This window comes from Coturnix japonica, chromosome 8 (genome assembly GCF_054131305.1).
Source record: "Coturnix japonica strain WE chromosome 8, WE-NBRP24, whole genome shotgun sequence".
NCBI classification, from domain to species: Eukaryota; Metazoa; Chordata; class Aves; order Galliformes; family Phasianidae; genus Coturnix; species Coturnix japonica.
Window position 1 is genome coordinate 10,444,695 of NC_140670.1, and position 13,249 is coordinate 10,457,943.

The 13,249-nt window shown below is 41.3% G+C and overlaps 2 protein-coding genes across 22 annotated transcripts in view; one reads left to right on the plus strand and one right to left on the minus strand.

Moving 5' to 3' along the window:
• Positions 1-10,263, plus strand: part of TET1 (tet methylcytosine dioxygenase 1) — a 74,983-nt gene extending 64,720 nt beyond the window's left edge. For 16 of the 21 annotated variants that reach the window (XM_015866319.3, XM_015866320.3, XM_085554076.1 and 13 more), the window contains one exon: positions 117-10,263. In XM_015866319.3, the coding sequence (XP_015721805.2) occupies positions 117-1,258 (1,142 nt within the window). In that variant the 3' untranslated portion in view covers positions 1,259-10,263. The remainder of the gene's footprint in view (positions 1-116) is intronic. The other 5 variants (XM_085554080.1, XM_085554081.1, XM_085554093.1 and 2 more) reach the window with 2 other exon arrangements.
• LOC146759946 (uncharacterized) lies at positions 4,414-13,245 on the minus strand. The gene is made up of 3 exons (XM_085554930.1): positions 12,813-13,245; positions 10,533-10,667; positions 4,414-4,724 (listed from the first exon to the last, which is right to left on the minus strand). Exons 1-3 carry the CDS (start codon positions 13,243-13,245, stop codon positions 4,663-4,665), a joined length of 630 nt encoding a protein of 209 aa, XP_085411056.1. The 3' UTR covers positions 4,414-4,662.
• Between the last annotated feature and the right edge of the window lie 4 nt (positions 13,246-13,249).

Sequence of the window (13,249 nt, forward strand, 5' to 3'; positions counted from 1 at the left end):
GTTTTAAGTTAAAAATCACCGTCTTGAAAAATGTGTAGCAAGCATGAAAACACCATCAAAGGTGTGTTTGTTTAACTGAAGAAAAGTACTTACACTTTGGTGTGCATTTCTTTTAGGGAACAAAGCAGATGCTTTAAAACCTGGGATAAAAACGGAGACTCCTGATCACCTCTGTGCCATGAAACATACTTCAAACACTACTAAAAATTGTTCCTTATTAAAACAATATACGGCTTCCTCCCCTTTTAAAGTGGATAGTTTACATCCTTATTCATCGTTAGCACATAAGCCTGGCATAACAGCAGTGACTAATATTCAACAAGATTTTTCAGTTCCCTACGGGTATTTTGAGTGCAGTAGTAAGCAACCTCACGTGACACCTTATCTTAATTGTAAGAACTTTGATGTGTCTGTCAAAGATTATACTGGAATTTTGCTGAATGATAAGATGAACGGTGTGCCGCCAGTTCTTCCAGAGGTCACTGCTCCAGGCCCCCCAGCCCACAAAGATCCCCTGCCCAGTATACTTGAACATCAGCCAGACAAGCAGAATTGTCAGCCTCAGTCAGACAGTTCTCCTTCTTCGCAGATGATCAGCTCTTGCGATCTGTCAGTACCGTTAAGCTCTCCAGCAAAGGAAGCAGTTGGAAACGAAGCCGACTGTTCCCACAGATGCCCGGTGGAAAAGGGTAGCTCCCATCGAGAGCAGATGTGTGATTTTGACTGCGCTGACGAAAAGCAAAGCAGTGCGCTGGGACAACCGACTGATCCCGAGGAAAAAGCTGAGGAAATGTGGTCAGACAGCGAGCACAATTTTTTGGATGATGACATTGGCGGCGTCGCTGTGGCACCTTCTCACGGTTCCATCCTCATCGAATGCGCGAGACGTGAGCTCCACGCTACCACACCTATTAAAAAACCCAACCGCAATCACCCCACGCGGATCTCCTTAGTGTTCTACCAACACAAAAATCTAAATGAGCCAAAACATGGTTTAGCCATGTGGGAAGCAAAGATGGCTGAGAGGGCAAAAGAAAAAGAAAAAGAAGCAGAAAGATTAGGAACGGAGAACACTGAACTGAACTCCAGCAGCAGGAAAACAAAGCAAACGAGTGAAAACAGAGAGATTTTTTATGAAGACAATGAGTTCAACCAAATTCCATCACGCAGAGCATTAACAGTAACGAAAGATAACGTAATAACAGTATCTTCTTATGCCCTCACTCGAGTTGCAGGGCCTTACAACCATTGGGCTTAGGCTTTATTATCAAATGCCTCCTCCTGGTGCAGCATTACGCAGTGTTTCTTTAAGGTGCTTTTAAAGACAAGTCTCGTGTCGTTTACTCTTTGCTCATCTCAACCATTTTAAGGCTGAGGTAAAAAAAATAAAACAAGTGGGGGGGATTTCTTAAACTGTGACTTTAACATTTGGTGGTGCTCAAGCACATTTTAAGCAAAAAAAGAAAAAAAAATAAAAAAAAATTGTATAGTTTTAATACATTCTAAAAAGAAGATTTTGTTTAGGTTATTAACCTTGATTGAAATCATTCAGTTTATTACCTTTAGGAATTTATATTTTGGTGCTTTAAATCAAGTCTGTTTACTACAAAAATCATTTATAGGGATTTTAACAGGTTCACATTTTATGGTGTTAAATCAAGTTATACAGTAATAGCTCTACACAGCTCTTGGTGCTTAACCACATCAAACAGTTAAAATAAATAAGCTGAATTATTACTTCATGGTGCCATTGCTTTAACAACTTCCAACCATTGCTACGCAGTACAAATGGCGGAGAAACCTTTTAGAAAACCAATGATTGTTTTTCTCTAGATGTGTCCTTCCATATGAAATGAAGTTCTTGGCAATGATGGCTGGAAGTTGTTTTTAAGCTGTAAATATATATTTTAAAAGCACTTTCTATTTTTAAAATTAACTTGAAATAGTATAGTATAAGGATCATATTGTCTAAGGTTTGTGCATACTCTACAGAAGAAATCATTTTATTCTTGCTGTGTAGAGTTCCATATTGTTACAGCTGCAGTATGTATGCTAATAGTATGTGATTGTTTTTAGACTTGCCCTTTATTTGTGGAAGATTTTATTACATATAAACAACTTATACAGTGCAGAAACATTTTATTATTTGAAAGAGAGCGTGCAAACATGAAATTGGGAGACGTCAATACGTGTGTCGCTATTGAGGAGTTATGATTTTTGTTCTTTTAAAGGCAGCATTTGTTACGATTTCTTTGAGCAATAAGTGCATAAGTCTCATTCATTTGGAACATTATAAGTTAACGTGACAGCCAAATGTTCCAAAGACCTCAGGGGTTGAATTGTTTTGGGATAAGAGATACCCCCTAGAGTTGCCTTATTCTATTCTGAAAAAATATATATGTTAATTTGAGGAAAACGTAAAGGAAGTGTTGAAAAATAATAACATTTCTACTATTTAACAGCTAATTTTTCATTGAGAAAACCCATCTGTAATGTTCACCAGCTGAGTTCAGGTTTTTTACAAAAATGTTTTGTAAATTTTTAAGTGATTTATACATTTTGAGTAGAAAAGGTTGTATTCCAAGCATACAAATTTTGTTTTCCGGTTCTCTTGGAATAGTGTCATACCAAGAATTCAGTATTTGCCAAACCAGAGAGAAAACAGGCACTCCATTGCTTCTAAATGCTGTAGCATCCCACTCTTCTTTCTGATTCTCCTCTCCTATGTGTTTCCTTTTAAAACTTATTTATTTAAACCGATTACCAAATGGCAATGTTAGCTAAGGACTGACCTCGTCCTGCAACTTCCTCCGTGAGAACAGTTCCACGTAGCCGTACCTGCTCAAGCCAGGCCTCCTCTCCTGGCTGAGAGCTGCAGGATCAGGGCCCAGAGACGAAGCTGTACCTAAAGTCTGCCTCAGAGTCCTCCCGGCTGGGTAACCCATGGGCATAATGAGGTTAGAATTCTCCAGTGTGAAAGTAAACTAATAATATACTTGATGTTATTATACTGTAGTGGTGCTGTAACAGAGGAACATGAATTTTCTAGGTCTCCTTTATTTAAAATCTAGACAAGGTGCTTTTTCCTTGAAAAGTTGAACTGTAAATGCAACGTTTACAGTTTTGGTACGAAATGTACTTAAATGGTATTTTTCACATATAGTGCCAGTCAGGACCTTGGTGCTACAGATACTTAAATACAGCTGTAGATCATTGAGACTGTTCTCCTGTATAAGTGCATACACACGTAGTGTTTGCAGGAGCAAGGTCTGAAGTAGCAATCACTATATAATGACCTGGGATTCAATTGCACAGATTCCTGTCAGCAGAAGTGCTGATGGCAGAAGATGGCTGAATTGAACCCATTCTTTGTATCTTAAGTAAAATTTGTAAAAACCGGGTATGCTGCAAATCTTAGTTCAAAGCTTAATATTAGTTCAAATAGAGGATATGAAGGGATTGTAAATAATAATGAAACAAAGACATATTACACCATCGTTTTGTACCAGCAGTTTTATGCTTCTTGACTACGTAATATACAGTATACATCAAATCATTATGGTATTTTGTGTGCCTTAGATTTCCATTTTGACACTCGTATATTTTTGGTGAGCCTAAGACTAGTAAGAACTCCAGCTGTCCATACAGGAAGTAGGACTGTATGTTCTGTAGCTATTCCATTCCTGTATTTGCTATCTGGAAACCATTGTCCCAAGACCATGAGCAACCATATACAGGAAATACTAGTTGATTGGTTTCACTGCTAGTGCTGATGGCTTTAGTTTGTGTCATACAAATTGAAAATACCACTCAGCACTCTTATATGACTTTTCTACGCAAAACAATGTTATAGAGCCATCTACTTACCGCTAGAAATGTTCCGATCGTTAAAGTGGATCAGTTTCACTTGAATCGCCCCCTGTAGGTGTCTGGGTTTAACTTATGTATTGATAGAAACTCCAAGATGAAAATGTTCCATTTAAATACCAGCAGCTTCCCTCAAAGAAGTGAGAAAGAAGTGAAAGGTAGATCTGAAAGGATACCTCCAAACACAGCTCGTGGCCAGTCACTGCTCAAGTGACGGCACCAGTAGGATTTCAGCAAGTTCAGGTCTACCTTATTTCAAACGGCAGTTTTGAGAGAAAAGTATATCTTAACACAATAGTAATGCTATTAACTGATAGGTGCTAAAACTCAGAGTTACTACTTATTATGATTACTTATATGAGAAATATATATCATCTGTACAATAGGTGCTCTTTCCTCAGTTGTCTATAACGTAACTACTTCTCAGTGTGTATCTAACAGGCAGGTTAGCTGGCCACTTCTGTTTCCTGCTGTGGCACACGGCAGGTTGTGATTTAAGAAGTTAGTATTTTCTATTGCTGTACTGCGGTGTGAAAAGTACAACCATTTACTGTTTTTACAACTGTGTGCTATTTATTGTAACATTTCAGAATATTTATCAGCCTTGTATACAAATTATGGGTTTGGGCTTTTTTTTTTTTTGAGTAAGGTTATCATTTTTATAACAGTATTTGTCTGTTAAGATTAGTAAATCTGTGGGTGCTTTCCTTCACAGCCCATGTTGCCGCTTGCAATTTGCTCTTACCCCATAACAAAGTTCTTCCAGGATGGCCAGATCAGAAACTGGATCCAAAGTTAACGTAGACGACTAGGCCAGGCCCATGATTGTACTTGGTTTCTAACAGCTGGCATTGTTCCTGGTGGGAAAAAAACAGAAACAAATGAATTCAGGTATGGGCTGCTGGGGGCTGTGGTTGCCTTTGGATCCCCTTTCACAGTTCTCTAGCAACAACTGCTGAGACCCAATGTGGGACACCTTTCGTTTTCTGGGAGAGATGTCTGTCCTCCCTTTCCCCATTGGGTCCAGCAGCACCGCCCCACCTTCACTGAGAGGAGTGAGGAGAGAGCAGTGCTTCCTGCAGGAGCCAGATCTGTGCCAGACACTGAGTCCCTTCTGGGTTGCTGCAGTCATGCCCGACTAAACACTGAACTGAACCCACAGAAGTTCTCCATGTTACTGTTTGTAACATGCCATCCAGAAAGCAGCAAAAATAATTTCTACAAATATTTTAGTCTCCAGATCCCAAAAGCTGTGTAAGAACATACAGACATTAGTGACCTTCTGGCTGTAGCAGTTGTATGCAGTTTTTTGTTTTTTTGTTTTTTTTTTTGCAAGGACTTTCTACGCTAACTCTTCTACTTAGGAAACTGCTGTTAGAAGTCCTTACCTTACCTACAGCAGTACTTCTCTACACTTAGAACAGGAAATAACTGTAGTATCTTAAATAACATCTTATGGTAAGCATGGGTAAATTCCAACTTTGTTAGTACTAAAGGTCATCTGTAACATACAACTGTTAGGGATGGGTTTTTTTTTTTGACAATACCTTTATAACATCATGGCAGTAATTACAGTAAATTTGGTGGGTTAAATTTGGGTCTTGTTTGGGTCATTGCTGCAGCCCGGTTGACTGCAATGTGGTCATTTATCAAGCTTTCATGCGATTTTTATGTTTAACTGGATGGAAATGGGTGCAGTTGACCAAAGTGTGTGCCAGCTCAGAGCCTTGCAACACTTCCACTATGAATAGCTCTTGCAAGGGCAGATGCAGAGAGATTTGGAATCAATGTATATCCTGCTAAATGCAGAGGTTACGTTGTTTGTAGCACCAGAAGTGCTGGTCGGTAGAGACAGTACCTGCACCTTGAGTTTCACACATGCCAGCAGATCTCTTTCAGACCTGTTTTGGGCTTATATTCTTGTCATCTTAGGCTTTTCTTATTTGATATTTTATCCAAATTTTAATTGAAACATGCTTAATAAAACTGCATCTTCATGGTTTTATATTAAAGACTTACGGTTCGATCTTGTTCTTTAATTTCCTATGAAATTCTCTTTGAAATCAGCTCATTTTATCAAGCAGTCATCAGCTTTATAATCTTTTCTTGAAACTATACATATGATTACTCCTCTTCTACTTTCTTCCCCCCCACACCCCCCCCACCCCACTGAAATACTCTAACTTAGGCTATCAGGAAGAAATAACCACACTCTCGCATATACAGAAACCAAAATTGCATGTCTGCTTCTCACTTCTATATGTGACTGCAGTTGTATTCACGCAGTGTTAAGTGAACTCTCCTTCAGGTCCATTGTGGTTATTAAAGCTCAAAGTGAGTTCTTTGTGATGCATCTTTCATAAAATTGTTGGTGCTTTATTTCTTGTGTGTGATAAATGTCCGCCCAACTATGCCCTGTGATCTCCTCTCTGAAGTAATTTAGAGATAAAGAACAGTCCAATCACGTATGGAAATACTGCCTGGCTTTAATGTTTTCAGGCCATCTGACTTCCAGGAGACAGTGAGAAGGAATATCTTTGCATTGCAGCATTGCTTCTAACCAGTAAGAGGACATGTCAGCGTGTCCCACAGCTGTGGATGCATGAACACATTCATCTGCTCCCGTAGTTCTTCTAGGGACGGAAATTGTTGCTTTGTTCTCTGCCTGAGCACATTGGTTTGTTTAAGGAACAATAAAAAGAAGCAAAAAGCAAAGAGTACAGGGAGAGCGTTGGTCAGTGTGTGTAGACAGTCATAGGCAAATAGGTAGTGGCTACAGTACCCTGAAACAGCCTTCTCTGTTCACATGGTGTGGTTGTTAAGGTACTTCTTTACACTGACCCTTGTCTTAGTACCTCTAATTTTAAATACAAAAGCTTTTTAAAGTCCATGTTATGTTTATATCTGTCTTTAACATGAAACAGAGAGGCTGCTTAGTGGAACAGTGCACAAATTGGTTTTGGTGTCTTCTTCCGTGGTCTGATCCTTTGTCAGCCTTCACAAGTTGTCCACATGGTGCTTCAGTTTGTTGCTGCAGAATGTAGAGATTTACCTTTGAGGTTTTCTCAGAGACCAAGGATTTCTAATAGTAATGTCTACTCAGGTGCCAGTAAACATAGAGGTCACTTTTTTCTTCTAAGCTCTTTGAAAATTGATTTAATGTGTATTTTATCATCGTCCTATTAAAACACCTCTAGTCATGTCCGAAGCTAATTTTTTGTTCTTAACACTTTATGTACCTGCATGCTAAATTAAGCCAGTTCTCATGGTAATGCTGTGTTATCTCCTTGAGGAGCACTTCATGTGATCGGTGTTGCTGGGTAGGCATCTCTTTCTGCCCTACACAGACAGCACCAAGTACCAGAGGCTGCTTTCTCATCCCACAGTCTCTTTATGGATCATCTGTTGTGTGAGCTGTCGGCCCTAGGTGATGTTAGAACCAGCTGCCGAAAGCTTTAAGTGCTTCCAGCTGCTCCAGCAGTCCTTGCTATCGCTCTGCAGATCTGCTTCAGTACTCGGCAGCAGGACTGCAGATGTCAGCCTGCTCACGCATCCTCCCCCACCTGCTACTGCTCTGTGTGTTAATCATCCAGCCTTCGTCTCATGAATAGCATAAGAATTTATTATTCTTGTGACTGTTCCAAACTCTGTTTTCTTCATTCATCATTTATTCTGCATAAGGCAGATGTATTTTTTTAAACTCATGTTCTGTCATAGAGAATCCAGAATGTTTCAGTTGGATACTTTTTCATTCCACGAAGGAAGGACATTTCAGATCTTTCACTCATCAGTGTTTTCTTGCTTTTTGCCTATTTTTCCAGCTAACCTCAGATCTCTTGCTGTAGCTGTCACACTGTTGTTATACATGCATGTAGCTAAACAAAAGTCCCTTTGCTCAGCCCTCACACTCCAAAGTGGAAGACTTTTCCTCCTGTTTCTAGCACCTTTGTGCAGTCAGCCCTCTTCTCTTCCAAGTTACCAGCTCTGCCCAGGCCCTCACGCAAGCTCTGGCAGACCTTGCACCATTGTAAAGTATTACTTTACATCTTGCAGCTACGTTCTTGTGCAGAGGTCAGTTACCATCCTTGTGAGAATTCCTAGTACACCGTGCAAGTGTCCCGCCTGAACTGCCAGCACTGCTTGGAAACAAGGAGTGAACAGTGGATGATTGTTTTGTACTTTCTCTGTAACAGCAGTTGAAACTGATTGAGCTCGAGCAGAAAATAATTACATAGTACCTGATTTTATAAAGGGCCTATAGGGCTGTTGCCATTGCCCTTCTGAGAGGCAAAGGCTTTAAGATTCTTCTTCCAACCCAGTTCATCCCACCGGTGTTTATGCTGCTTCACCACCTATGTGTGACTTCAGCTTTTAAAGATGTAAGATGCTTCTTAATGCTCCTTCCTGAATTCTTCTAAAATAGCATCTTTTCTGTTTCCTACTGGACCATTATATATGTTGTTTTCCATGGACAGTTAGATGGAAATGCTAGAATCTCCCAGCAGTGTACTTGCAGTGAATGCAAGGTTAGGGTGCTAAATGATTTACACAATGGTGGCTTGTTCTGTATGGTGTGACAACACTTGTTGTTTAACACTTTGCACACCCTACCAGCTTTCCTCATAAAACAAGAGGACGAAGGTTGTAGGTCTGAAAAACCTCCAGGTGTAGGTATGGACAGGTTTGTCAGCCAACATACAGAGTTACCGGTGTCAGCAGATGAACTGAATTCCAAAGAAGTGCAGCAGAGGTGTGAGGGAACAACGAGTCTGATGGTCAGTGTTGCAGTTGTTGCCACAGAACATTTTAATGCTGTTGTGGGAAGTTTTGTGATCTTATCAATATTTTACATGTACGTCTGTAGTTCTGTTACTTTGTAATGGAAAAGGGTCTGGGGTTTGGGAATCTAACTAAAATTAGGAATGAAGGCCCTAATTCTCCTTTATACCACTGTCCTTTGCACCATGTTAAAAGGACAGAGAGGCCGTAAATGGGTGCCCACTGAGCTTACAGTACCCCATTATATGGATCGTGGTTAAAAGGCCATTAGTATCAATTGAAACTGTTACCCACAGATGTGTACAACCACGGCAAATCAATGCCATGATAGCCCTGTTTTGTGCATACTGGCCAGTAACATCCAGATTGTTCTCAGCATAGAAATACAGGTTGAAAAGAAATTTCTCCGGCCTGTTTTGTAACGAATACCTACAAATTTGTTGATACTGGCTGTGTATTTCCCAACCTTGTCTACAAAGAGAATATGGTAGAAGATTTGTACCTCAAAATAACGACCTGGCCAGTGATCTTACAGGCAAGAAAAGCAAATACGATCTCCCAACAGCACTGAAAGAGCCAGTTCTAACCAATGCAAACACTTCGACGTTTTCAACTTCAACAATTCATCAGTATGAGGCAATTTGTTCAGTTTAGAAGAGACAGCTCTTCATGATGTGACAGTATTAAACCAGGTCATAAATGTTGTTCAAAATCTTCTATCATGGAAACATTAATTAGTAAGGGCACACTGTACCAAAATGCTACGGCTGAGTAATTCTTCCCCTATTTAAAAAATTAAAAGATTAAACAGTATGCCAAAAAAAAAAAAGAAAAAAATAGTATTTTCTGTCTTCTCTCCTTTTTCCTCTTTCCCTGTTTTTCTTTCTCTCTTTCCTTGGGATGCATTTGATATTTATTTTTCAACATTGAGGCTTTGGATTGTTTCATTTAACAACCTACTGTATTTAGATCCGAAACATAACTCTTATAAAGCATAAGATGATGTACAGGGAGAAAAAAATCAGAAAGAAAAAGCACTTCACTACGTCACCGTATCTACAGGAAAAAGCGTAAAAATTACTTCTTTTCTCAAAAAATACCTGGGGCCTGATTCTTCCCTAGTATAACCGAGCACAGCTTCACCAGTGGTGGAGCTCTGACGAGTTACACTAGCTGAGAAACTGAACCTTCCAATCTTTGCAGACAAGGGAACCCTTACCAGCAGTACTTGAAGACTTGTGAGTTGTGACTGCATGTTACTTGAAAGACCTAATTAAGCTATGTTTTATGGTGCAAGCAGTTGTTGTACATGATTTCATGTTTATGTAGCAAGATGCATTGAAATGTTGATACTAGTATTGAAACATACATGTAAAAATTGTTGTTGTGGAAATTGTCTGTTCTGTTCTATTTTTCTTGTGTGTCTCATCTGTTTAGAACGTAAACTTTCTTTTTTTTTTATTGTCCTAACTGAATAAGGCGAAATGAATACTGTAATTGAAAATATATTTTAAATCTTGTCATGAGTTTTTAAAAAGACTATTACAAATTGTATCATTCCTGATTACACAGAACTTTGTGGGTGGTTTTAAATAAATTTTATACTTCTATTTTGCACTTAGTCGTCTAATTTTTCTTTCCTGAAGTGTGAAACGTGAACATTGTAGTAAAATGCCTTAAGAGAGGGGGACAAAAGTTGTTTTCCCAATTCAAAACAGAACAAAATCACACTGAAGTAATTAAAGATTGAAAATTTGCACCATACAACTTAAAGCAAAGTTAATGCCCTTCTATATTAACAGAATATAATGTTGTACGCTTATCTGTGTGTGTGTATAAGTACCCAAATGAATATATGCATATATAATGTATAGCTTATTATTTACCATTTAAAACACGTCTATCCCTCAGCTGCCTGGTTCCCTCTGTTGTCTGCCTGCCTTTCCTCTCATCCCACACTGTCCTGTCCCTCGCAGGGCTGTACAGCAATAGAACTGTCAGGAAATCCCGGAACTGGAAATCTGAAAAGAACAAAACAGTTTGTGATGGTCGTACAAACAGTGCCTCACTATTCTACCTATCTCATCTGGCAGGGAAAACTTATGGGGATCGTTCCTGCAGTGGAAGGAGTCCAGTTTTTATTTGCTTCAGCTCAGAGGTTACATTATATTTTTTCTCAAGACAAAACAGACCGTGGCTCTGTCAGCTTTACTGTGTAACATTTCAGTGTACAACAATATGGGGGAGAAATTCTGTTTTTAAATCTGAAGGAGGAAAACAACTCCCAGCGTTCGCATTTGCTTCTTGTCCTTTCTGAATAAATGTAATAGCAAAACCTGTCTGTCAGCACAATAGTCTTCCAGATAACTGGGCTCTCCCGGAAGGCAGAAAAATGCTTCTATCCTCAGGCTCCACTAAGTCCCTCACAATGTAAAATACATTACATTGCACAGCGAAAGTGGTAATCCAACAGGAAGGCCTTTACCCTGCTATGTGATTTGCTGTGCTTTTAGAGGATAATCATTAATGGGTTTTCATAGCAACGGATCTCCCAAACTGCCCCAGTCCTTCTCCAAACAGTACTATCAGGCCTTCCATAGCAGTACGCATTCCTTGGTTTGATGTTAGAGCCAGTATATATATCCTTATAGCACAGGTGTCTAAGAACGCGCTGGACTTTGGATGGCACTAAAGACAGGAGCAGACCCAAGAACAGGGGGAACAGACATGGTCGAGGAGCAACATTTTCCAGCTACTTTTCAGGTATTGCCAACCAGCTGCATCTTGTGCCACCACTGAACCACCTTCACCGCAGGCTGCAGCTCTTGGGAGAGCTGGATAGCAATGTAGTCAAGGGAGAAAATAAAAGCAGGAAGACTTCTCTCTGCTAAGGGCCCAGCAGAAAGCTTTGCAATGCCAGAGGCTTTGCATCTCCCCAAGGAGTTTAGGCAAGCATTCTCCCTGAATGAAATGTCTCCTGCCTGAGCAAACTTGAGTGCAAACCAGAGCCTGAGTCCTCCTCCTTTGCTCCCTCACACTGAAGGAGGAGCTGCTGGGAGCTGCTGCTGCACAGACAAGTTCTGAGCACGTTTGTTGTTCTTCCTGTGAACTGCAGCCTGTATGGCCCATAGTGAGCTAAACCTCTGCACTGTACTGCACCACAACGTGCCTGCATGTCCTTCAGACCAAAGGCCTTTGCCCTGCTGTGGGAGGAAGCTAAACACTGTGGGCTGTACTGACAGGTGAGTGTTTCTGACTAAAGTGAAATGTTAACAAGTTAAATATAAAGCAAGTCATACAGTCATGTACAGTGATTTATTATAGAGTAATACTAAAGCAGCCTGTGGTGATGCAGATAGTGCCTCTGAAGCACATACTTTACCACGTCCTTACAACCTCACCCCTGCTTGTATTTTCAAGCTCCTGATACAGTCACAGTAAGGAGATATCAGGGGTGCTTTGCAGACAGTAAGGATTTACTTCATGACAAGTATGTCATTATTTTTCTGTGGCTTCAACTTCTCACAGATCCAAAGTTGGAGTCATTTGTTTGTTTCACTATTGTCATATTCACAGTGTCAAATGTTTGCATCTCTAACATGAGTTGTAGGACATATTTGTGTGTGTGTGTCTTCAGTTGAAGGCAAGATACAAATACAGCGTGGCAAATGTTGACAGATAACAACAGTACAGGTGTAAAACTTAGACCATATGCAGAATTAGTACAGTTTCAGTCCCTGGGCTGATGGGGAAACCCCTCTATCTCAAAGCAATCCACACACACGGGTTTTGAACAAGCAGCATGTTCATTAGAGACCTGTGATAACCACATCTCAGTCTGCTCTGGTTGCAGTCAATACCAAGATCGGCTTCTGCTTGTGTCTCTATGAGTTTTGGTGCACTGGTTGTTCCTTCTGTGCTGCCGAACCAGTGAGGCTGCCTGGCAGTTGCTACCATGGAAGATGTATTTATTTCAATGACTGTGCTGCGACATACAAAGAGGTGCTGGTTGTGAGAGCTCTTTCAGCCGTGGCTTCTTAAGAACTACAACCAGAAAGCTGTTAGTTTCAAACCCTTTGCAGTAAGCGTTTCATTTACTACCATTTACTGTTTGCGACGTCACTTACAGCCGGATGAGCGCTCAGAGCTGCCCTCACATTGCTCACAGCAGCGGTTTCTGACAGCGGATTGCCCCACAGCGGCTCTGCAATCTGCCGCCTCAGGCGCCTCCTGCAGCTCACTCAGGGGCTTTGTCTGTGCTTGGAGGCGGCCCACGCGGCAGCCGGGACAAGCGTGTGACGGAGCGCTGACACACGCCAGCTGAGAAGGGACAAAGGGAACGATCCCGTCTCCTCCGTACACCGCAGGACAGGCGCTGCCCAGACCCGCGGCAGCCCACCCTCCCGCAAGATGGTGTCCCGCCGGCCCCGGCCCGGCTCGGCCAAGATGGCGCCCGTCATCTCCCGCCTCACAGCCCCGCACACCCGGCAGCTCAGCCCCGCGCCTGCGCGCTGCGCTCCGCCCGCCCCGTGCGGGAGGCGCGGTGACGTCAGCAGCACGCGCCGCCGCTCGGCACCGCCCGCAGGAGCGCGCGCGCATGCGC